This window comes from Notothenia rossii (genome assembly GCF_949606895.1).
Source record: "Notothenia rossii genome assembly, chromosome: 5".
Taxonomy (NCBI): domain Eukaryota; kingdom Metazoa; phylum Chordata; class Actinopteri; order Perciformes; family Nototheniidae; genus Notothenia; species Notothenia rossii.
This window is the reverse complement of record NC_136903.1, coordinates 12,629,054-12,655,552: the sequence shown is the minus strand read 5'-3', so window position 1 is coordinate 12,655,552 and position 26,499 is coordinate 12,629,054. Positions and strand designations below refer to the sequence as shown.

Genomic DNA, 26,499 nt, shown 5'->3' with positions numbered 1-26,499 from the left:
CTGGACAACTCAATTCTAATTGCCAAATTGTGATTAAAACTGTTTCAGTGCATGTTGGGCTGTATTATTAAAAGATGTATGTTTTATTTACCTTGCTAAATACCAATTACAAAAGTAGATAATCATTTGATCAGTTTTATTGTGAACATAAAGCAAGATAATGACAATAAATGCTTCTATCTAATTGTAAAGTAAAGAGAGGGTGAGGGACTTTCAGAAATTAACAATTGTGATGCAGGAACTTTAATGTGGAAGTGTCACTAAAATTCAGGAACCAAAAGTGCAATTCAGATCAAATATATGTATCTTAAATGCTCTTGTAAGTAGGTATTATTCCTTTTTTAAATTTATTTCTAACTGCAGGTACAGTTCTTTAGAGCAGAATGCCATTTAATTTAAAAAAATGAATCACAGATATTTTGGCTTTACTTTATGTTACATAACATAATAACTTTCAGGCAAGTATTGATGTGGGGCTTATTGAACAATCAAAAATTTGAAGAAAACACAGTCGGAAAGCAATAAACAACAGTAAGTGTTTCAGGGATGACTGCTTCTTTTTAAATGAGCTTAATCCCTGAGGACCCGTTGGCTGTCCCCTGGGTGGATCAAAACTAACACCACCAGGTTCAGGGTGCCACTATTTGCTCACTAGCAGCACACACACAAACAAATCAGATGAAAGCACACACACACCTGATTTCCTGCTTTCTCTCGGGAAGCTAAAGGCCTACAACTTGTAGTGGGAGAAGAGCAAGTAGAGGGCTATGTAACAGCTGTTGTTACAGTAGAAAGCCAAGATATGGGGAAAGGTTTGAGAAATCAGTCTGGCTGCTTTCAAGCGGCCGTTGCAGTAATAGGAGACCACCTGCCCCACCCTCAGTTTGCCCCATTACTTTTGGCCTTCTCTTCAGCGTAAAGCAGGGGCAGCTGGCCTGACTCGTACTGATCGTCATCTTCGGTTCATCAGCATTTCGGACATGGTTTAGCAATAAAGAACACGTGCTAAGTGTTCTACAAGTTAACCTATTGAACACACCTCTGAGTGTACAGAGTGTTCTGCCACCTTTAAATCAAGGAAATTGTCGCAAAAAATGCTTTAAAATTCCTCTGTGAAATGCCCCCTGGCTTTATGTTTGTCCATTGTTTTTATAGTCACCAAATATTCATTTTCATCCTATTATTGATTGAATTTCACAAATGTCAATATTTTTCTTTGGTATTCAATTCACATTATGAAAGTTTGGAAACACCTGCAATACAAACTTTATCAGTACTGTCAGATTGGTTTAAGGAAAACTTCATACTTTGGAATGAACAAGTAGGGAATGAGACACTGAGGTTTGATGCTGCAAAGACAAGGGCATGTGTCCGTTTTCAAGCATCTTATCATAGTATTAGAGAACCCTAATAAGAATGTATTATCAGTGAAGACTTCTCAGATCAAAGCATAATAAGCATGCTGATCTGGAAAATATACTGTATCAGTCTATACATCACATACATGGCATTGCTATTGATTCAATACACATAAAACAAATCCTGTATTTGGTGTAGCAGCAACATTAGGCTATTGTGGCTTAATTTTTTAGTCGCCATCTATGGGATCCAATAACATGAATTCCTCCAGGAATTGAAGGGGGGTCAGGGGGAGCTATTTCCGAAGCTCTGTCTGAGGGGAGGCCCACAGTCTCAGATTTTAAAACCACTTAAAAAGGTGATTGACACATTTGTCCAGCACCTTTGAAAGCCCTGACCATTATGATAACTTCAGCTGTTCCATTCAGTCATACTCATTGGGTTATTATAAATAACATATACACATTAGCAATTGCATAGACATTCATATAGTTCGGACAGTATGCAACTTAGTCAGATGGAGAAGATAGACGAGAAAGTGTTTGCTTCACATACCAAAAACTGAAGAAGACCGCTGTCCCATCATGGTGGCGGAGTCATCACATCAGATATACCCAGATGTCTCAAAGTACAGGCGACTCCACCAACTCCATTATACAACTCTCACATATCCGCCAACAAACGTCCTGTTTCTGCATGTCCATTTTGAAGTAGCTAAGCCTCCTTTCTAACGTTTTTTTGAAGCAATGTTCCCTCATACGTGACAGCTTAGTGCTAATGGTTAGCGTTAGCAAAATTAGATGTACGAAAACACGGTGATTAATTAACCAAGAGATGCCACCTTCACCTGGCCACTTGGTGGTACGGTTGACATGATTAGCGGCATAATACTCCCGGTTGTTGACACAGAAATCAGGAAGTTTATCATATTAAAGTCGTAAAGCTACATTATGAAAGGTTATCTCAGTTTTTAGGGTCCACTGCTGTCCGTTACCATGACATCTGAATGTTAAAATTGAGGTAATCTCAAATGTAGCTGGACTCCCGCGATAACACAAAATCACGCGTGAATCACATTGTAAACAAACCGTCTGGCGCGTCAAGTTAAATCGTGGATGAAGAAAAGAAGGGTTAAATAGTGTATGTAAAACTTTTGTGCAAACAGAAAAGTTGCTGTTAGGAAGAAAATCCAGAGTTATAAGGTGAGTGAATATGAATCTACTGGGATGCTCGTGTTGCTTTCTTCTGTTTATGTATGGTATTCGTTTTGTATCATAAAGATAAAGCAACACTTTCTCAGAATAAAGCAAAAACTATGAGTTTAAAAGAAAAAAAAAGTGAGTCAAGCTAAATAAAATACATTTCAAAAATAAAAATATAAGTTGCAAACAAATCATTTGTGTAATCATGTAAACTATAAGTATTTTTTCTTTGTTTTAACATAGGTTTTTGTTTGCAGTTCTTGTTTCTTCTTTCTCAATGATCAGATTTTTGCTCTCGCTGCAGCTTTCTCGTTTGCGCTCCTTCACTTTTTGTTTGAGATTCTGACACAAACCTCCCAGGTGGGCGGGACTTTCAGGGGTGCTTCCCCATTGGCTACTCAGTTTTTGAGTGACAGCCCAGTCCTCCAGCGATTGTACATTGCAGGCAGCTGCGGTGCGGTTGCTGATCGTGGATAGAACACCTCCAGAAAGAACCAGCATTTCAATTATTATAATACTACAAGTGAAAATATATGTAAGTATTGATCATTATTGTTGTTTGTGCTGTATTATACGGTATGTTTCTTTATTGTGTTTAGTGAGAAGTAAAGCTGTGCTATGAAAGTTAGCTTTTGCTACCTTTAGATCCATAACAATGCAAGCTAAGTAGCCTAACAGTTAGCTACATAGCTAGCAGTGAGTGAGCGTTCAGACACCGGCGCACACACTCAGACGGACTCGTGTGCCTGACTCTACCAACAGGCTTTCATGATTCTGTTTAGATATGCAAGTATAAGCCATGATAGCTTATTTTATTAACACGCTCATTATATATGAAAATCAATGGAGGCTGAGTTAACTTTGTATGACAACCTACCATCCATGACTGCCCCTGAGCTGTGTTTTATTTGTTAACTTCATATTTTTCATTTCCTAAAACATTTATTTTCCTCACATATTAACAGTGTGGATCATTGAGACAGCGTGGTGTCCAGAGTCTTATCCCGTTTTCCCACTTCCTCTGAGGGGACAGCACGGATGGGGGGGCATGAAGAAAGACCTGCACCAGCTTCATCCACGCTGGGCGTTGTTGTTATCGCTCAGTGTTGTTTAATTTGACCAAATGTCTTTACATATACATTTAATAGATTTTATTATCATCCACCTTTTTGTTCTATGTCCTTTTATTTAAAACATTCTTTGAGACTTCATCTTCTGGTTCACATTTCAATAAATATAATTTGTATAATCAATCTTTTGTCTTTATTCTACATGAAAATGTTAGAGATTCCATTCAAATCTGTTGATTATTCATATCTTCCTCAGGAGAATTTTTGTCGAATTTGTAATGCTAAATGTATATCATTTTCTCACAGGATATAGAATGAGACAACACAGTTTGTATCCATTGTGTATGAATGCTTCAGCTCTTCAGACCAACATAGTAAGATGTGAGCATGTTCCTAATTGTGTTGGTATGCAACCTAGGTCTGCTCTGTTTAATAAAGCAAATCTGCCACTTTTATATTGTAGAATTTGTTAAATTAAAGCAGTTTTTAATTGTTTGTCCTAAACATAGCAATATATGCTTTTGAAATGTAACATGTCTTTGAAAAAATAATAGTATACAGTTTATATTGTGTATCACCTTTAGCTTGAAAATACGTGTTTTTTTTAATCTTTTTAATAAATAAATAGACAGACAGACACTTTATCAATCCCAAATTGGTAAATTATTTAACAGCAGCAGCAGCAGCAGTAGCAGTGTGTTCAGGTATTACAAATATTTAAAGTTGGAATAAAGTATAAACTACACAACAGCAATCCATAAGATAAGTCCGATATTTTCATGAAAACTCCCCAGGAGACACCAACACTAACGTGGCCGAGTGGACTCCGGAGTTGCTGCATGAGTTGCATTGTATGATCTGTGGTGTAGTGGGCTGTCACTCAAAAACGGAGTAGCCAATGGGGACGCACCCCTGAAAGTCCTGCCCACCTGGGAGGTTTGTGTCAAAATCGAAAACAAAAAATGAGGGAGCGCAAAAGAGAACTGGGGTTACGTACTGTAACCCAGTTTCTATGACTAAAGGCGCAGCCCTCTAAAGCGCACGTGTGCAGCACTGACAGACTTAATCCACGCCCACCTATGACGTGAGCCCCACCTCCGGGTTTACTTCCGTATAAATAGGAAGTAGGCCCTACCATCTACTCCCACACAAACAGCTTTTCTTCAGCTATTCGCGGAGCCAGTGGGGCTCGACCCTTAGAGGGCTGCGCCTATACTCATAGAAGATGGGTTACAGTACGTAACCCCAGTTCTATATCGTATAAGGCTTCGCCCTCTAAGGCTATCGCTATTGGGTTAAGGGCGAAGCAGGATGTAGTCTACGCCCCACTGGTTCCGTCCGTTACCAGAAGCACAAAACACACCTACTCAGTTAATAACCCATGTCCATTTCGTCCTGCGTAAATGGAGCATCACATTCCCAGGGAATATAGAATATTCTCCATAAGGGAAAGAAGGTAGGCTAAATAGGCTACCTGTCGTTATAAAAAGTAGAGACCAAAGTCCCACTTGTTAAAACGATCAAAGAGGGGGGAAAGAGCAGCTCTCTAAGTGCCGACAGGCAGGAGAGAGGGCACGCAGTTGAGTCCCTGACAATACTCACTCTGACAGGACACTCAGTAATGAGTGTGTCAGAGAGGAATGGGAAACATCCCTCAAATACAAACGAATAAAAGAACAGGGGGAAGACCAAGATGCAGCAGTGCAAATGTCCTTCACTGTCATTCCTCCGTGCAACGCCGTAGAGGAAGAAAATCCTCTGGTGCTGTGCGCTTTGATGTTCTCCGGGGGATCCACCCCAGAGGAGACATACGCCTGTGACACAGCCTCACACAGCCAGTGTGACAGGCGTTTGTGCAGACAGAGGCTGCCCTATTGAGCGCTCTCTGTAATGCACAAACAGACGAGCTGCGTAAAGCAGCCGTGCGTGCAATATAGCATGACAGCGTGCGCACGGGACAGAGGAAATTAGATGTGGCTTCTTCCTCTGATGTGTGAGGAGGAGGAAAGAAGCCATCCAAAGTTATCACTCTCGATCTAAAAGAGCTTGTGATCACCTTTGGCATAAAAACCGGGTTAGGGCGCAAAACAGCTGAGCTGCCATCTCCTTGGATCCGGAGGCATGACGGAGCCACAGAGAGAGCAGACAAATCACTCACCCTTTTAGCTGATGTCAGAGAAGAGCAGAGCTACTTGGGCTGACAAAAACTTCAGGGGAACCTGATCTAAGGGTTCAAATGGAGCTTTAGTCAGTGCGCGTAACACTAAAGCCAAAACCCATTGAGGCGCCAAAGCGCGTGACACAGGTCTGAGTCTCTGTGCTCCCCGTAGAGAACGTTTTGTCAGAGGGTGACTAAACACCATGCTGATCCCAAAACCTACGTGGCAAGATGAAATGGCAGCAGCATATGTTTTGACCGTGCTATAAGCCAATTCCTGTCCAGCTGGAGGAACGACAGCACGAGGCAGGGGGCCCGTAACGGGGTCCAGGCTTTTCCCTACACACCAAATGGAACATTGTCCATTTGGCTGTGTAGGATGTGTGTTCAGCAACTGCGCTGATCGCTACTTTGTTGTCTGTTCGAATCAACACATGTTGATTGTACAGCAACGGGGGGAAGTGCTGGCTTACTTTCCATACGGAGAGTAATTCCCGCACGTTTATATGGAGAGACATGTGACCCGGCCACTGTCCCCCCACTGCCTGCGACATGCACGTTCCTCAGCCTGCGAGACATGCGTCTGCGAACACTGCGGTGTGTGACGTCACTCTGCTCAGGGCCCCACTGACGTGGAGATTTTTTTCCAGTGGGTTAAATCCAAACCCACGGAAGGAGGAATGTACACCATGCGTCTCCTCTGACGCACGGAGTCGATACGCAGGCGAATAAACCACCTCTAAAAGTCTCCTCGCTGTGAAGGAGAACCAGGGGGATCACCACGTGACCAGCTGATATCATGCCTAACAGCTACATCACGGAGAGGGCTATCACCGCCCCGCGGGGTGCGACGCGCCGGAGGAGAGCTGTCCGAGCTGCCTAAAAACCAATAGGTTTTAAAGACAGCCGGTTTATGCAGCGAGCCATGCTGCCTATAACCCACAGGTGTAGGGGCAGCCTACACCGGTGAGCCTTGCTGCTTATTATTATCCATCTGTCCATCGAACACACGCGTCGTCACTCTGAGTAATACTCTGAGAGCGCGCGACATGCTCTGGATGTGCTGTGGTTGTCATGGTGAGGAGCCATTGCCCGTGAAGCAACCCAAGAGGGGCCTGGTCCGAAAAGGCTGCGAGGGGGCCTCCACACACTGCCTCTCACACCGGCTCTCATCCTGTCTCTGTTTAGGAGAAGGCTCGTAAACTGGACATTGAGGCGCGTGATCACGCTCAAACCTGCTGAGGAATGAGCGGAGGTGTGTGCAGTGGTATTCACATAGTGCGTAATAACAGCCCTATGCTCATTACGACCGTGTGTAGTATAGGCACATCTGGGACAGAGGAAAAACCGTGCTGCCTGCTAACAGCTGCACCGGAGGAGAGCTGTCACTTTCTCCATTCTCTGCTGTGAGAGTCGCGCTCTCATGCGGGCTGAGTTCAATTCCACTCCCAGTTAAATGTCTGGGAGGGAAGAGGATGTTACAGAATGGTTTAGGCTAGGTTGCAGCTCCACCCTGTGGACGTATTGTGCATGTGTTATATATATATCTGCCTCACGTGACTCACGTGATTACCTGCTTAATGTGAATACACGGCGTTGAGACACAGCCTGATTTGCCTTGTTTATTAATGCACCTACATCTACAAACATGGTGTCAGAAGCTCAAATAGGACCCAGCTGTGGACTGCATGCTACTGTCCGTCGCTGAGACGGCGTGCATTTATTTGTTTTGGTGAGGTTTAGCAGTTTCAGTTAGCCTGTTAGCATTAGCGTCACGTTGGAACAATGGCATCCAGCATCCCACCTCCGGAGCCTATGAAGATGGCGGGGGACATCCACGGCAACTGGGTGAGCTTTCGAGCAGAATTTGAGGATTATCTGCTTGCGACCGGGCTCAGCGAGAAAGAAAAGCCGGTACAAGCAGCTGCGCTAAGGAGGCTAATGGGGAACGACTGCCGCCATGTTTACAAACACAACCTGGGACTCACCGCGGACCAACAAAAGGATGCGGGTGATATACTGGTGGCACTGGAGCAATACTTCACGCCCGCAAAGAACGTAATCTTTGAGAGGTACGTTTTTGGCAACCTTAAACAAGAGGATGGAGAGCTCTTGGATGCGTTTGCTACCAGGCTGAGGGAAAAGGCTGCCTCTTGTGAATATGGAGCTATAAAAGATGAACTCATAAGGGACAGGCTTGTTCTCGGGATAACTGACGAGGGTGCTAGACGTCGTTTACTAAGGGAAAAGGACCTTAAATTGGACGAGGCCATTAAAATTTGCCGTGCAGCCGAGGTCATGGACAGCAAGTTAAAAACCATGTCACTGGGCAGCTCTGGACCTGGGGACAGCATTAATGCCACACAAGGATAGCGATATGGACGGAGGTCTGCCAGCAGGCCATCCGAGTCCACCAACACATCTGCACAACCACAGAGCATGAGAGACGCTGGCGAATGCAAGTACTGTGGCACACGGCACAAGCGTGGGCGTGACCTGTGCCCTGCTTTTGGTAAATCGTGCCGCTCGTGTGGCACTGCTAACCATTTTGCAAAAGTATGCATGAAAAGAGGCCAGCAGGCACGCCAGTTGAATGCTGTGGATGACCCGTTGCCAGGGGAACTGGAGGACAGCGATGAGAGAGACGTGTGCACAGCGGAGAGCGTGGGGGCTGTGAACACTCAAGGTAAAAAGTGGTTTGTCAACCTGCCACTGCAAAGTGGGGTTCAGAGGTGCCAGCTCGACTCTGGAGCCACTTGCAATGTGATGAGCATCAAGGACAAGACGAGACTGGCGTCTAGAACGCCTCTTCTGAAGAGTCTCACCAGATTAAAACTATACAACAGTGAGTGGATGAGCTCATTAGGTGTGTACAGCACACAATGCGTCATTAGGGGTAAGACGCACAGACTGGACTTTGAGATCGTGCATACTGGCCAGAGGCCCTTGCTTTCGGGTGAGACATGTGAGAGACTTGGTCTGATACGCTTCACCATTCCTGAGGAGCTGAATAAGGTGGAGCACTGCAGGAAGGGAGACCTGACCAAGGAGTGTCTTGTCAGCACCTACCACGACGTGTTCACCAGCCCTGTTGAGTCTCTGCCCGGTGATATTCACTTTGAGGTGGACAGCACTGTGACACCGGTGCAGTGTGCTCCCAGGAACGTTCCAGTGGCCCTCAAGGCAGCTGTTAAGGCTCAGCTTGATCGATATGAAGAGGAGGGACACTTGACCACAGTCACTCAACCCACGGACTGGATTAGCAATCTAGTCATAGTAAAAAAGACAGACAAATTGAGACTATGCATTGACCCGAAGCATCTCAACCGTGCTCTGAAACGGTCCCACTACCTTATGCCCACTTTAGATGACGTGTTGTATAAGCTGCCAAAGGCACGTATATTCACCCTGGTGGATGCACGTGATGCATTCCTGCAGTGCCGCTTGGATGAAGAAAGCAGCCTGATGACAACATTCTGGACACCGTGGGGTAGGAAACGCTGGCTGAAACTTCCTTTCGGTGTGTCAGTTGCCCCGGAGCTGTATCAAAGGAAGCAGCATGAGCTGCTGGCTGGCTTGACAGGGATTGAGCCCATAGCTGATGACATCCTTGTAGTCGGCTGTGGGGACACAGAGGATGAGGCCAATCGCGACCATGACACAAACCTCATCGCTCTGATGGACAGATGCAGGGAAGTAAAGCTGAGACTGGGCCTGAAAAAGCTGCAGTACCGAGTGAAGGAGGTCCGCTTCCACGGCCACATACTGTCCGCGGAGGGCCTCAAGGCTGACCCTGACAAAGTCAGGGCGGTGCTGGACATGCCAAACCCCACAGACGCAAAAGGGGTCCAGCGGTGTGTCGGATTTGTGAACTATCTGTCCAGATTCATGCCACGCTTGTCAGCGGTATGTGAGCCGCTGAGGAGACTGCTGGACAAGGATGTGATGTGGCACTGGCTGCCCAAACATGATGCCGCCATGAAGGAAATCAAGGCACTGGTCACGGCGGTGCCAGTCCTAAGGTACTATGATGTCCGCAAGCCAGTCACCGTACAGAGCGACTCCAGTCAGGCGGGTCTGGGCTGCTGCTTGCTTCAAGGGGGACAGCCTGTCGCATTCGCCTCCCGGGCATTGACCCAAACAGAGCAAAATTATGCACAGATTGAAAAGGAGTGCCTGAGCATCGTATTCGCCTGCCAACGCTTCCACTACTATCTATATGGGAGGGGTGATGTGACTGCAGAGACCGACCACCGCCCGCTGGTGTCCATCTTCACCAAGCCCCTCCTCAGTGCGCCAAAGCGCCTTCAGAGCATGCTCCTCACACTTCAGAATTACTGCCTTGCGGTGGTATACAAACCAGGCCCTGAGATGTACATAAGTGACACGCTCAGCAGAGCCACCACCCCGCCACAGAGAACAGACACACTGTACCAACGTGAAATGGTCTGCAGCATGCAGCAGGAGCAGTGTGACACGGCGGCCATTCAGCAGGCAGACTATTTAAATGTCAGCAGCCAACGCCTGGCACAGATTCGGACACACACTGAGGAGGATGTGTGTCTTCAAACACTTAAGTCTGTCGTGCTGGAGGGATGGCCAGGACACAAAGAGGAGACCCCTGTAGCCGTCAGGGACTACTGGGCCGTCAGAGATGAGATAAGTGCACAGGATGGCGTGCTCTTCAGGAGTCAGCGCGTCATCATTCCAAAAGCTATGCGCCTGGAAATGCTGAGACGGATCCACTACAACCACGTGGGGGGCGAGGCGTGCTACAGGCAGGCCCGTGATACACTTTACTGGCCCGGTATGCAAGGGGAAGTCAAGGATTATGTGCAAAAGTGCTCTGTGTGCAATGAGTATGCACACGAACAACAGAAAGAGACTATGATGTCACACCCGCTCCCCACACGTCCCTGGCAGCTAGTAAGCATGGATCTGTACAGCTACGCAGCACAGAACTTCTTGCTTGTGGTGGACCATTATTCTGACTTTTGGGAGATCGACCTGCTCCCTGACCTATCAGCGGACACCACGATCCGTAGATGCAAGGCACAGTTTGCACGCTACGGTGTCCCAGACAGGGCCATTTCTGATGGTGGAGGCCAGTTTGCCGGTGGAGAGTTCCGGGCGTTTGCGAAAGAGTGGGGTTTTGAGCATGTCATGTCCTCACCGAGGCACCCAAAGGCTAATGGCAAAGCGGAGTCAGCAGTGAAAATTGTAAAGAGCCTGTGCAGAAGGGCAGACCGTGCCAAAGAGGACCCCTGGAGGGCCATATTGCATTGGAGAAATACGCCCACTGAGGGTATGCATTGCAGCCCAGCACAGCGGCTTATGTCGCGGAGACTGAGAACCCTTCTCCCTGTGGCCGACCAGCTACTGGTGCCTCAGGTCATCACGGGTGTTCCTGACAAGCTGAAAGTGAAACATCAAGCAGCAAAGCTGACATATGACAGATCTGCCAAGGATCTGCCGGAGCTGAACGTCGGCCAGCCCATACGGATGAAGCCGCTCCCGGGAGACAGGACGGGCCGATGGAGGAGAGGTGTGTGCCTTCAGCAGTTGGGACTCCGGTCCTATCTGGTCGGTGTGGAGGGGACCACGTATCGGCGCAACAGGGTTGATCTTCGACCAGCAGAGGCGGCCCTTCTCCAGCCGTCAGTTCTCCCAGAATCCGCCCCGGAGCAGCCTGCGAGTGGGGGGAGCGCCAGAGAGGTCGTCTGCGTCCCCGAGGAGTCTCCAAGGCCATCACCCCCGAGGTCGTCGCGGTCTTCCCCGCAGACCTGGGGTACACCATGCCGTGAGTTACAGGGTCGGGCCTTCTCCCGGAGCGGACGGCTGATTAGACCTCCTGACAGACTTGACCTCTAGGTCACTCACACACACACACACACACACACACACACACACACACACACACACACACACACACACACACACACACACACACACACACACACACACACACACACACACTTGGACTGTGCGCACTCAAACACACATGGACGATAAAGATTTAAAAAAAGAAAAAAAAAAAGGAAGTGGAGAGATTGTAAAACAAATGTGATTGATTGTTCTGAGTTTATTGCTGATGTGTTCTGATCCGGCTATTATTGAAGTGTCTTTGCTAGGTGCACTATTTGTTGTTGAAATTATTTGATTAATGTTCTGTTTAAAGGTCAACAGTTTAATGGCAGTATTGATCCTGTGTTGTTACTTAACAAAAGGAAGGGAGATGTTACAGAATGGTTTAGGCTAGGTTGCAGCTCCACCCTGTGGACGTATTGTGCCTGTGTTATATATATATCTGCCTCACGTGACTCTACCCCAGTTGTATGATTACCTGCTTAATGTGAATACACGGCGTTGAGACACAGCCTGATTTGCCTTGTTTATTAATGCACCTACATCTACAAACAGAGGACAGCTCTTCTTCCAGTTGATAATGAAAACCCAGGTTTGACAGATGAGATACGAGCTGTATCGTCTGAAAAACCGCTTCCTCCCCGGAGCGAGCCAGCCACAGCCGGTCGTCCAGGTAAAATAACACTCATCTCCATTCTGAGTAGCTGCTCCAACCGTCTCCACCCACTTTGAAAAAAGTGCGTGGAGCCAGAAATGATAAACGCAGGAATTTGCTGTGTTTCGGGATGATGGTTGCGTGGAGGTAAGCATCCTTCAGGTCTATGGATGTGAACCTGCCTGGTGAACGCACTCCAGCACCTGTTTGATCGTCAGCATGGGAAATGGCCATTCCCTTGTTGGACACTGACAGATCGAGGATGGGTCTCATTCCCCCCGCCCCGTCTCCTTCGGGACCAGAAAATAGCGGGAGTAAAAAACCCGATTTTCTTCCCCTTGAGGAACCCTGGAGAAAGGCTTTCTTTAACCCGAGTTCCTGCCGCTGACACTGATCCTGGGATGACAGGATTCCCTGTATCCCGTAGAACTGGGGGGGGAAGAGGCGAACTGCAGAGACTACCCGCGTGCTCATCCATCTGTCCATCAGACACACGCGCCGCCACCCTGAGTACCATACAGTACTCTGATAGCGCCGGGTGTACTTGCTCTGGATGTGCTGTGGTTGGTGACAAACCACGCCAGAGCCGTCCACACGCTGCATTTCACACAGGCTCTCGTTGCTGCATATGAAGAACTTCCCTCTGTCCATCTAACACACGCGCCGTTACTCAAGGCGCGAACCTGCTCTGGATGTGCTGTGGTTGTCATGGTGACGAGCCACGCCAGAGCCCTCCAGACGTTGCATTTCACACAGGCTCTCCTTTTGTCGCGTTTAGGAGAAGGCTCGTAAACCGGACATTTAAGGTACGTTCACGCTCAACACCCCTGAGGGAGGAGCGGAGGTGTGTGCAGTGTGTAATAATGGCACTCGTGGCTCATTACGACTGTGTGTAGGAGGTAGGTTTGGGACAAAGGAAAAAAATCCGAGCTGCCTAAAAACCAATAGGTTTTAAAGACAGCCGGTTATGCAGCGAGCCACGCTGCCTATATCCGACAGGTTAGGGGCAGCCGGCTTACCCGGTGAGCCTTGCTGCCTATTATTATTCATCTGTCCATCGAACACACGCGTCGCCACTCTGAGTAATACTCTGAGAGCGCACGACATGTTTTGGATGTGCTGTGGTTGTCATGGTGACGAGCCACGCCAGAGCCCTCACCGCCGTTGCCCGTGAAGCAGCCTAAGAGGGGCCCGGACCAAAAAGGCTGCGAGGGGGCCTCCACACACTGCCTCTCACACCGACTCTCATCCTGTCTCTGTTTAGGAGAAGGCTCGGCAGCCGCTTATGCAGCTTTTTTTTATGTCATCCGGAGGAGAGCTCTCCTGAACCGGGGGAACGGGGAGATCTCATTAGGCGGCTGCCTTTCCGATGATCTCCGGGAGTTCCTGGAGAATACCGCCTATCGACGGCAGAGCCGTGATGGCGGATAGAGGGACCCGGTGACCCGGCCTGTCTCCCCCGCCGGAGGAGGGGGAGACAGGGCGGGGGAACCACATGGTGAACCGTGAATGGAGGGGAAGGAGTCGCCTGACTGCTGCCCGCCACTCGGATCCAATAAATAAAGGGCTTGGTCCACAGAGTAAGACTCCTGGACCAGCCAATCATCCTCGGCCGCAGCAGCGAGAGCGTCCGCTCTCCACTGTCTGTGGGCCAGAGGGAGACGGACACAATGAGTGCACGACACCTGGGGAGTGAGAGCCGCGTTTGCGTGCTCTAATCCCCGGCAGGACTCACACCGTGAGCTCCGGTAGTAACTCATGTCGGGTTGACACCAGGCCCACGCCCTGTTTCCCCCGTCCGGAGGAGAGGGAGGACGGGCCCAGGGGAACCAGGAATGTTTGCTTTTAAGTAAACAGCTCTGACAAGAGCTTTGTGCCTGACAGTGCTTCTGCAACGGAGTACTGAAGAAAAGTGGGAGTAGAAGGTAGGGCCTACTTCCTATTTATACGGAAGTGAGCCCGGAGGTGGGAACCACGTCATAGGTGGGCGTGGATTAAGTCTGTCAGTGCTGCACACGTGCAGGAGGGATTACCCAATAGCGATAGCTTTAGAGGGCGAAGCCTAATACGATATAGAAGAGCTGCAGCGGAAGAAGAAACAAGAACTGCAAACAAAAATGTTAAAACAAATAAAAAATACTTATAGTTTACATGATTACACAAATGATTTGTTTGCAACTTATAGTTTTATTTTTGAAATGTATTTTATTTTTGCTTGACTCAGTTTTTTTTGTCTTTTAAACTCATCGTTTTGCTTTATTCTGAGAAAGTGTTGCTTTATCTTTATGATACAAAACTAATCCCATACAGTTGTTAGCTAGCTTGAAACGTTTGTAGGTTGTCTTCATGCTATTCCTTTTTGTTTTGATTTACAGAAGAATGGTATTGCCTTAAATATATTTTATATACATATTAATGAATCTATATTATATACATTTCCAAAATGTATTTAAGATTATTTTATTATTAGACATTTAATAGCAGACCCCAAAGGTTTTTGCTTGTGTGTATGTACATTATATCAGTGCTGTGTGTCCAATGCCTGCCTCCTAGTGGTCGGATATAAAGAAGGCTAAAAGTAAAAAGTTAATATAGATGAACAATGTATTTGCAATCCTTTCAAACATTAAAACAATCCCTAAGAAGACTAAAGGAAAACATGTGCATTTCAATAAACAAGAGATGATACATTATTTATTGTTGATAAGATAATAATAATGATAATAAAATAATTGTGCCCTCTTTATTTCTTTAAGGCCTTAAGTACACCATTATCCCTGGTTGACCCAAGCTCTGATATTGGTAACAACAAAGGATCATTTGTGCAACATATTTAATCACAATATTGCATCCATATTGACCTGCCTACATTTTCCTCTTTACATACAGTTTTAAAAAAAAATACAAATGACCCTGTAAGCAACAACAACATTTTACAGCAACATTCATTATTACATAGAGGCTAATGTACAGCGTTGGCTACATTTTGTGAATTCCCAGGAGACCACATTTTTGACACACTCTTGGAGTTAAGCAATGCACATAGCTGACAAAAAATAGTAGTGGCGACACTTTAAGATCAGAGCGCTGTTGCCATGAGATAATCATTCCATGTGCCATATAGGAAAGTGTTGAAGGAGTACCTGTTTATTTATAGGAGTCTCTAAGGTTCCACAGCAGAGGGTTGCTCTTTGAGCTGGATTCAATTTCAGCTCTGTTGAACGCTGAAAGTGCAGCATCTTTACAGACACAAACATGAGTATAAATTCTTAATATGTATCCAAGGGCCTACTTTGTTGTGCTGTATGTTCAGTTGTCGAAGCACAAGATGGTGATGTTTCTTTCTCCCCCGGGAAATACAGGATGTAAAATTGAAAACATTAAGGCGAAATTTCAAATATACATGTAGCCTTCTTATTTATTTGTTTGATATGCTGACTGGAGTGCAAGGCACTTCAAAATAGCTATTGTGGATGTAGAAAAGGAATGTATGATACCATAACAGCAACAACACCATCCTATATAAGTCCAGCCCATCATGTGCTGTCATCATCCCAAACCAGTTAGTGGCTGCCTGAAGAACCCACAAGTCCTCTGTGCTCAAAGCCACAGTCAGTGTTGTGGAGAAACTGGTTGCATGTTATGTAAGATTGATGTCATTTTATTGTAAAGTAAATGTATTTGTAATCAGCTACAGTTATAAAGAAAACATGTTTTAGGCTCGTTTTAAGCTAAAGTAAATAATTGAAAAGTTGGTGATAACAAATCCGGATAAATTAATTTAAGTTAAAAGCTTTTAACATTCATTATGTTCACTCGGTTCTTATTTAAATATAGGTTATATTGATTCCATAGTGATTCGCGTTGATACTGTTGTGATGTTTACACTGCCTGGTTTAAGTTTCTGTTTTTAATACTTTCAGCTTTTTGCCCATTTTAAAATATTTCTTAGAAGCCCTAAAGCTAATTTACATTAATTCCATGAGGTCATTGGCATTGTTACATAACTTACTACTAGTTTAAGGATAACTAGTCATCTGTGACCTATTACATTTCAAAAGTAACCTTTCCTACACTACATTTTAAAATGTTATGCTAGATACACCTTGGGACTACAACACTTAATGAGTAAGTCCTCAGTCGCTGTTTGAGAGCACGTAATGACAGGCAGAAGTTGAAGTGTTTCAAGGAATCCACGAGTTGAGAAATGCGATCGGAGACATGACAACAACCTGCAGTCCAGATGGTCAGCAGCACCAGCCTCACTCTGACCTAATATCGCAGTTCAGCCGTCTGTTTACGTTGTAAAGCTCACTGTGACATGTAAGGACATGGCAGGCGAGGCAAAAAACAGGAAAATGTTTGAATTAACACTGAGTTCACCTCTGAGCTTCTGAACAAGTGAGGCCTTGTAAGTGCCAGTGTAAATACGGTTCTTCCTATAAAGAAAATAATCAGAAAAAGGAAAACCTGCTCTTACTTCAAATGAAATTATTTGTACAGGCAGAATGTTTCTAGATAATTTGACTGTAGAGAATTCAGCAGCTTGCCAAGAAAAAAAGAAAGTATAGTATAGAATGGAAATATATTTGATCTATCAATAGAAGAGGGTTTACTGTATCTGATGTATCATAGCAGAAATCAAACCTTCTCAGCCGCCAACGTCAGCGGGCTGCTTTGGTCTTGATGGGTTTTCACCCAGCTGGAAAAACATTGTTAATGTGAACACAGATGCAGTAGGAAGTTATTAAGGGTGTTTTCATCGAAACATTGACACACTTAGCTTATTGGAAATTAATGAAAAGATGATTTAATACAGAGAAAATAGAAAACCGGCGAATCCTCACACTAGTGAAAATGGAACTAGATCGATGCCTGATGAATGATTCCATTTCTGTATAGATCACCCCATTTGTTAATTGATGAAGTGTTTCAGCTATAGTAGGGAATATATGAATGTAAAGGGTATATATATTTATAAATCTGGTTGAGGCACATACTGTAAACGGCGATCAAAAGCCAAGAGAGTAGAATCATAAACATAAAGTTACAAATAAAGATGACACTTTTGAAGACCTTTGAAGTCATTCTTGATTAATTACCCAGCTGTGTTTCTCCTGTGAACTGATCCCCCTGCAGTTGCCCCGCGGCCTGGATTTTGGACGACACTGTCTCCTAAAAAAGGGAAAGGCTCGATCAAGGAGTGAAATGATAATCCGAGGTACGCATGGAACAAGACCTGCAGACGTACTTCCAAGGAACCCTGCCCTCCGGATCTGAGGTATCCAGTTTCATCTCTCGCTGCTGCTGAATGGCACGTTACTTATCAGCAAAAACATGAACGCCAGCTTTAGATGACAGCAGGCTAATATCAAAACCAAGGAACTGGCAAAGAGCTCTGTGGAAGCCCTGGGTTCGGACACCTCGGTGTGAGGAGGCTCGGTCCACTCGCTTGTACAGTGGGTAATGGGCACAGCTTGAACACAGCTTAGGCTCTATTAGGCTAAAACTTTCACACCATTAATTAGATGCAGCTGCACACGCTCCTCACAACTTAGCCATATGCACCGGCTGATGAGTGAAGACTTAAATGCATGCTGTAATCCATATAAAGTTCACAGTGTGATTTGAAGATGTACTGTATGTAGGGTCAAATCAAATCAAAACATGTTGAATCAAGTTAGTTTAATCCGCCGGCACTGAGCTAGATGCCATGATGTGTATCCCTTTTTTCAAGTGATTTATATATATTTTTTTCTCATTGCATGTGTTGGGGAAATATTTTCCAAGGCCCATAACTTTGACCCAGTTTATCGGTTTGTGCTGCCCTCACTGAGCTCAGGCACCTGTAGCCTTGGCGGCTGTGCTCTCAGTGCTTTGTCTCCCTGTTCCTGCCTGTTGGCGTCAGCTGATAGAGTTGTTATTGTGCTTTGCCTGTTTTATCTTGTTATGCAGCATGTTGACGATTCTCTCAGAACCAGCTAAACACATGGGTCTGGGTTAGAGATCTTCAGAATTGGTTTGGCATCTGTTGTGTCAACTCGTGGCGCATGACATGTCTTGTGAGTTCTCCGACCGAAGCTCCAAATAAACCGTCAGTGTTTGCCATCAACGTTCCAGCTCTCCTCGTGTCACTCTGAGTCCTGTTTCCAATTGTTTCAGAAGTTTCCCTCACAACATTGGTAGTTGTTTTTAAAACCTAGGATGTAAAATGGCACTTAAATGCAATGAAAGGGGTTTTGTTTTGATAACTTTGTTTTAAAATGTTGATTTAACATAAAAAGGAAAATGATTAGTTAACTTTAAGAGGCCTGTATTTATTTATTATTTTTCATATTACAATTGCTCTTCAATAAAGCTAAATTATTTCTTATCCAATTCATCATTTGAATTTTTTTTAGAGTATTAATAACTAAAATAATAGACAGCTGCACCTCAAGATTTATGATACAATATATTAATTTTCACTGTATTATTAGCACATTTTAATACAGTGATAACAAAATATTCTCATAAATCAGCCTCAGTAACTTGCACCACACGCACGCACGCACGCACACACACACACACACACACACACACACAGCACTGATAGACTCAGAGAGATTTGTATGACAGCTATAGACCGATCATATCCCCTCATGACATATAACGTCATATCGTGCAACCCTATTTTTAACCTACAGCTGTATAGAAGTCATTGACCTTACTTGCTTTAGGTAAGTTGTTGTTTTGAATAATAAGTAGTGATCCTTTATTAAAATATATTAATCGAACATTTGTTTAACTAGGAAGTCCCTTGAGGTGAAAATCTAGCAAACTAGTTACAGTTCAAAAAGAAAAAGAGCCAACAGACACGGAAAATAGTGAATAAAATAAAATGAATTTGTTGCATCGCTGGGTATCATGAGCTTTTCACATGGCTTTATCATTTCATCAAGGGCACTAGATTATATATAGGTCAATGGAGAAAGGTAGGAGGAGCCTTTCTGTCCCTAGGTCAGTGCAAACCCTTGGATACTGGTAAGGAAATTCTAGCTGTTGAATCAGAGGATCCCAGATATAGCTCCACCTTCATAAACTAATTCCTGTCATTCCTGAGACGCTGTCATCACCAGCCCTTCAGCCCTATTTCACTTTGAGCGGATTAGTTGAAACTGAAGCAAAGTGATCTGAAGGAGCTGTTGACTAGCACGTCTGACCTTCTAAAAACTCCCATTCAAATGTATAACAGACACAAACACACTTTATATACACATGAGTTCATTCACAATCGTACTAATGATGGATGCACACTTACAGAAATACACACACACACTTTGTAAATACTTGGCCTTGGGTTTGGAAAGAGGAATGCCAAGAGGAGTCAGTGACGCAAGAGGCTGTTGTGATTACCTCACGTCTGTAAAGTGTTTGCAAGGAGCCTCATTCTGTCTATTTTTAGACAAAGACAAGAGTCAGAGGAAGTGTCATCAATCAACATGCTCATACACACAAACTCTAAAAAGATACATATTTATAGTTTTTTCCGAACATCTGCATTGTATGTGTTTTTCATTAAAAGTGAATGATGTTGATATAATTGTTAGTCAAATAGTAATAATTCATGTTTTTCCATCCTGCTATTTTTGAAATAAATATTGTTTAATCTTAAATCATATTAACAAAATATGAAATCATGATGTTATAAATGCCAGTAGAGATCACTGATTTTCTCAAACATCCAAACTAATTGATTCCTTTGCAGAATGATAAGAAAGCACGTTCTCTTTTTCTCAGTGTGAGAAAATCCACAGTATCTTGTTTCCATGGGACTCTCCTGCATTCATGGGTCGAGCCATTAATAATGAAGGGAGGTTCCCCGCTGTCAGCATTCACCCTGCACGCTTTATGGCATGTGTCTCCCAGGCTACGTCTCATTGCAGTCACTGTAAAGTATGCACGTAAATGCATGTCTCTCTGCATATCTGAAGGTATGTGTTTCTATAGAAAGGCCCTACGGAAAGCCCCACCACAAACATGCATGGAGAATATGTTGTTATTTACATATATAATAATACATGTTTTTTATAATTTTATGTACCATGTATGTGTTGGCTATGTATATTTTAAATATATGTTATTGGGTTTAACATGAAAGGACAATAAATAATCCAAATAAATAATAAAAATATATATTGTTCAAAATAATAATATTGAGCCTAAAAACTATTTTTGATCCCACAAATGAATATGGAGAAAAATACCAATGTAGCTGACAAAGGGAGGTTAATGTGATCTTTCTAGATCGAGGAAACTACTGTGAGTGTTTTTTGGACTGACCGATTTAGAGTTGTGTCTCCATTCCTCAGCTTGTTTATTATTGTTTGTTTCCTTGGTTACATTCAACGGCTGACACCTTGGCGTGACCCATACAGTAATTTGCTGAACGCAATATGCTAACACATTAACAGCAGGCGGCTCCGTGTCCTGACACTGACATTTGACATCCAACCCCTTTGTTCACTAATGGCAAGGCAAAAAAAAAACCTGTGCTCCTTTGGGGGGGGGGGGGGGGGGGGGGGGGGGGGCTGTGGTTGTTAACCTGACCATGAAACAAATATATAACCTCTTTCTCGTAAACATATGTGGTGGCATGTGTTGTCCCCAACAAAGATTGCCCCCATCAAGACAATAATGCAAAGCGTTCCGGTTGGTTTTAGTAACACTGATTATCGCCCTTGAGCTATTATTTCTGCGTTCACAACTGCACTGACTGACATACCTGATGCAGCTTCATGAAGGCAATGAAAGTGGAAAAAAACAGGCTATAATTAGATCACAATGCTGCGGTACACATATCAATTCACTCTGTACACTCGGGTCAAGTCTCAACCAAACCCCAATAGATGTATTCATCTTTAACATGTAAGAAAGTGAAACCTGAACTATTGCTGGATACACAGGGTCTAATAGGGAACCAATAAGACTGAAGGTGGCCGATTTTAACACCCCCATATTTCAGTGACCCCATAGCCAGGTCACTTGTCTTCTGAGGGTCCCCCGTGTTCCAAGTTGTACAATTGAGCATTTTAAGTGCTATAAAAGGTGGGTGTTATTTCGGCCGTGGCTTCCTGAAGATGCTATCCTCCCCGGTCTACTCAAGTGTCAGTATAGCCAGCACTTTCCACTGGCCGGGTCCAGCAGGGCTCCTGGCTCTACGAGGCCCTGCTCTTCAGAGCATTCGGGTTGTTTCATGTCATTTATTTCAAGTTATGTAGATGCAGAAAAGAAACCCTCAATACTGTTAACATGCTGGATCTATTTGTCAACACTCCTGGTTTCTAAAACGGTGGGCTGTGACCCAAAGTAGACACCGGCCGGGTGCTGGAGGTTCCCTTGTGACAAGAATAGCCACATGATTTCATGAATGAGGGACCTGCAGGGTGAGAGACTCAGTTTCTCAGTAGTCTCTGGATCTGGTAAAGTTATGGACCTTTCTCTGAACAGGGACATAGAGTAGACTGAGGAATTTAATGTGGGATATTTTTAGAAAGATAAATGTAGATTTATAGCACTTCAATGATGACATTATGATGTATCTCAACTTGGAAACAGGAGATTTCAATCAATTTTAGTAATACTGCCTACTCTTAATACTTTGATTAATTAAGTATGATTTGTTTTTATCTTTTACTTCATTTCCTATGACTATTGATATCTAATAGGGGACTTCCCCCCCCCCCCCTCCTGTACAAAATGTTCCAACTTTTTATTATCGTTTTTAAGATACATGTAAAAGTGCAACAAATAAACAACAATAAAGAAGACTACATTTGTAAGGCTATCCCGGTACTTGTAAATCAGTGCAGTGCTACAGTGAGGTGAGTGTGAGAGGGACAGCAGCAGCAGCAGCAGCAAGTGTCATCTGGTCTTCCAACTTGGGGAGGGCTTTGGAGTTTAAAATGGTGTGAATATGATAGCCATCGGGATAGCTTATGCAAGTGGAGATCTGTCTGCACCATTGAAAGTTGACAGTTCAGAGGCACTAATCTGACAAAGGGACGGTATAAATCAACAACTGGACGAACATTTTTCGATATCAATAAACAAAAACAGTTGGGGAGCAAAAAAACAAAAACAGGTGGGGAGAGTTTTTCTGAGTGTGAGCGGCTGCATGAGACGGAGACTTGTGAGGACGCACGGGTAACAGAGGAGAACCCAGAGGAGGTGAGTGACGGGCTTACCCTCGGAGGGGTAAAAAAGATGACCGTGGTGTCCCAGGAGAACCACGACGACACTGTGGTCGTAACTCCTTTGTTGCAAGATGCTGCTGACTTGGAAGCAGCCGACACGGAGTGCAGCGAGCGCGTGGTCATCAACATCTCGGGTCTGCGCTTCGAGACGCAGCTAAAGACCCTCTCGCGCTTCCCCAGCACGCTTTTGGGAGATCCGCGTAAACGGATGCGTTTCTTTGACCCTCTGAGGAATGAATACTTCTTTGACAGGAACAGGCCGAGCTTTGACGCCGTCCTCTATTATTACCAGTCAGGAGGGAGACTCCGGAGGCCCGTCAGTGTACCTGTGGATATTTTCCTGGAGGAGTTAAAGTTTTATGAATTTGAGGAGGAGACCATTGAACTTTTCAAAGACGATGAGGGTTTATCGAGGGAGGAGGATCGCCCTCTGCCAACCAACATATACCAACGCCAGTCATGGCTCCTTTTTGAGTATCCAGAAAGCTCAGGACCTGCACGGATAAACGCCATTGTGTCTGTTGTGGTTATTTTAATATCCATTATCATATTCTGCATGGAGACTTTACCCGAGTTTAGAGAGGTCCCACTGGTGCCAAAAACTCATCCCAATGGGAGTATCATCGCCTTTGAGCCCAGTCCGTTCACAGATCCGTTTTTCATGGTGGAGACACTTTGCATCGTGTGGTTCTCCTTTGAGTTCACCATGAGGTTTCTGTCGTGCCCCAGTAAAGCAGCTTTCTTTAAAAACATCATGAACATAATCGATGTTGTGGCAATAGCTCCATATTTTATCACCCTGGGCCTTGACCTGGCGGAGCATCAGGGCAGCAGTCAGCAGGCAGCGTCTCTGGCCATCCTCAGGGTCATCCGTCTGGTCCGAGTCTTCAGGATCTTTAAACTTTCCAGGCACTCCAAAGGTCTCCAGATCCTCGGCCAAACGCTTCACGCCAGCCTCAGGGAGCTGGGACTGCTCATCTTCTTCCTGATCATTGGAGTTGTTTTATTCTCCAGTTCGGTTTATTTCGCAGAAGCAGAAGACCCAGATTCTGGATTTACAAGTATACCCGATGCGTTTTGGTGGGCAGTGGTGACAATGACGACAGTTGGATATGGAGACATGTGCCCCTCCACCATTGGGGGCAAATTCGTTGGATCGTTGTGCGCCATTGCAGGAGTGCTAACCATAGCTTTACCTGTCCCTGTCATAGTGTCAAATTTCAATTATTTCTACCACAGAGAAAACGAGGATGAGGAAAATATAGTGTATGTGCACGTCAAATGCGGACAGCAGCAGCAGCCCTCCTTAAGTGAAAGTGATTCAAACAAAAGCAACCAGCCGCTCTCCAAAACTGAGTCCTTCCAGGAGAGCGACGACTTGGAAACTTTGACGCATCAAAAAGTAATCCCAGTGGAGACATGCACAGTGAGACTGACAGAGGTATAAAACGTTGGAAGGAGTTTTTATTTCTGGTGAGTTGTCTTCCAGTGGACACATCATTAAAGCTCATTCATGCTGGGGGCTGCAGTTGCTTTTACGCAATCTGTTTTAAAGTGTTTTTCTAAAAGTGGAGCGTCATATGTTGATGCTACAGGAGCCCCCACCAAAGTGAGAACTTGCTTGAATGTACCGTGATGTATTAAAATGTGGCAAAGGAGGGGAGCAACAGTCAATACATGGGGAACTGTGCAGTAAAGCTATACCATAGCCCTGACATGCAAACATTTGGGAACCCCTGGGGCACACAGGGCATAGCTGAAATACCACTAGCCGTAATTGAACCATGCTAACAAACTGAGCAGTCAATAGAGGATAATTGAAAACAATGTGTTCGTATCTTTAATTTCTCAGTTCAGTCAAAACATTTTTTGTAAAAAGTCCCTTAAATGGTGTTGACGCACGAACCAAACTTTGATACTATCACGTAGCCAATTTCCAAACGAGTTACGCAAGAGTTAGAAGGAAATGTGTTTGTATTTCGCTTTGATGACTCATAACTGCTGTCCCTTTTGGAACATTAGAGCTTTTTTACGTCTGTTTGGACTGTGAATTGTTACTTAATCCCTCAGGGTACTATTGTCAAAAGTGTACATGTTTTACATAATAACGAGATCAGTTATCCATAGTTAAAATATACATATCTCTTATAATGACAGCATCGCTTTCTATACTTTTCTTCTAAAAAAACAAACCTCACTTTAGGAGCCATCCCAGACTTTGTTTATTCGGAGTTTGCAACATACCTTTATTAAATCTGGTCAGGAAAATGAGCTGTGAGCGCCCCCCTGTGGATGAAACTCATCCCTGCTCAGAATGCTGTGTAAAATGAAAACTTCAGCTTGTGTATCTCTGCACTGTTGCACATGACATTGACTGATTTAGGCATAAGCCCCTGAGATCACGCTCTTTGACTGTATGGATGCTTGTGATGGTTAACTAAGCTCAGCAGAAGCCTAACTGCTCTCTATTACTGTTTACTTAGTGAGTTTTATTTTCTGCTTACTTGCAGGAGGCAGACGAGTTTGTGAAGCGTGTTTCAGAGTCGCAACAAAACACAAACGTGGGATTCTTTTCTTCTCCAAAGTAGTGGATAATTTTCTTACCGATATTCTTTCATTGCCAGGGTTGTATATACAGAGATGGAGGAAACGCTTTGGAAAGATTCAGTCTGCGATAATGGACATTGTGTTTATCAACAGTTGAAAAAACAACATTCTTTTGTGTAGGCTTTATTGATGACCACGCTTTCTGTGTATAAAAAGCCCTTGGGTATACTGCGTTGTTTTGTAATTCTGAATCTTCCCTTTTCTTATGCAGTTTTAATGCAAACTTAGAGAACATAGCCCACATAGACATTACAATGCAATGTCTGCATAACATGAATGCATTGTGAATTTTAAATGTAATAAAATATTTATTTTTCTAATTCAAACATGTATGTGAACTTAACTTAATCCTTTTTTTATAAATAAATTATGAATCAGAACATTTATCGCTCGTCATTCTTCCCTCAGTATTCAAAGAAGGCAAACAGAGAGTCACTTGTGTCAAATAAATGCCCTTAAATTGGTTCAATATCTTTGTTATCACTTTTGCTGCTAAATGTTTGAAAACAAGGGCGCAGAAGCAGATATTGTGTTGTCTTGCCACAAAACCAATTAACTTAATAAAATGTCAAAGTGATTAATGTTGGGGAGGGTTAATTGGCTGGAGGCACATTTAACAAATTAGACCTGATGACCTGCTCTTTTTGTTGAATGTCTCATTTTTAAAAAGTCAGCAGACAGCTGTTTAGAGTCAGTTCAGCTCTGACTCTCACTGTGTTTAGGCCTCATGCCTATACACTCAAAGTCAATGGAGACATATACTGTATGTGCTATGCTGCTGTACAGTAATGACTTTAGTACATTCTGGATTATTTTGGGATTTGTAGTTTTCTGTGAGGTTAATTCATCACTGCGCTGTCCGTGGTGCTGAAACTGATCCTGTGGCCTCTGCAGTGCCAACATTCCTGCATTTCTTTCAACACTGTATGACTTTCAGATCCATATGCAGCAATGAGTGAAGGTTGGTGGGATGTTATAACTTAGTATCACAAGGTATAAGACATTTGGTGTGAGTATATATAGTGCACATCCTGAATGCAAGTTTCATATGAAGGGTGCAAACACTGTGTGCATGACTTTATCTTTCTTATTGCTCACTAGAAAAACTGATGAAAGTTACACAATCTAATTTGGTCTCACATCAGGCATATTAAAATAACATATTTAGGGGGTAGATGGGTATTATAATCTAAGCAATTTCTGACTAGTTTTTCTAAATTATTAAACATCTCAAATGTCACCCAGTGTGGTTTTAGAGGTTTTGTTACCAACTGTCCCTCTTTGCAGTGAGATTGCGCCAGTGCTGGCACACAAGTGCTCTTGTTTTTGTGGTGTGTGGAGAACTTCT

General features: G+C 44.2%; 2 protein-coding genes across 2 annotated transcripts in view; both read left to right on the top strand.

Annotated features, from left to right (window-relative positions):
- The window catches only part of LOC307041909 (troponin I, slow skeletal muscle-like), a 117,388-nt gene that overhangs the window by 25,311 nt on the left and 65,578 nt on the right, over positions 1-26,499 (top strand). The window lies entirely within an intron of this gene.
- On the top strand, positions 20,871-25,531 carry LOC307039536 (shaker-related potassium channel tsha2-like). The gene is made up of 2 exons (XM_079681670.1): positions 20,871-24,017; positions 25,055-25,531. The coding sequence occupies exon 1, from the start codon at positions 22,555-22,557 to the stop codon at positions 23,989-23,991; it is 1,437 nt and encodes a 478-aa protein (XP_079537796.1). The 5' UTR covers positions 20,871-22,554; the 3' UTR covers positions 23,992-24,017; positions 25,055-25,531.

Excerpts from the sequence above, each read along its gene's own strand:
- LOC307039536 (XM_079681670.1), top strand. The coding sequence starts at position 22,555 with ATGACCGTGGTGTCCCAGGAGAACCACGACGACACTGTGGTCGTAACT.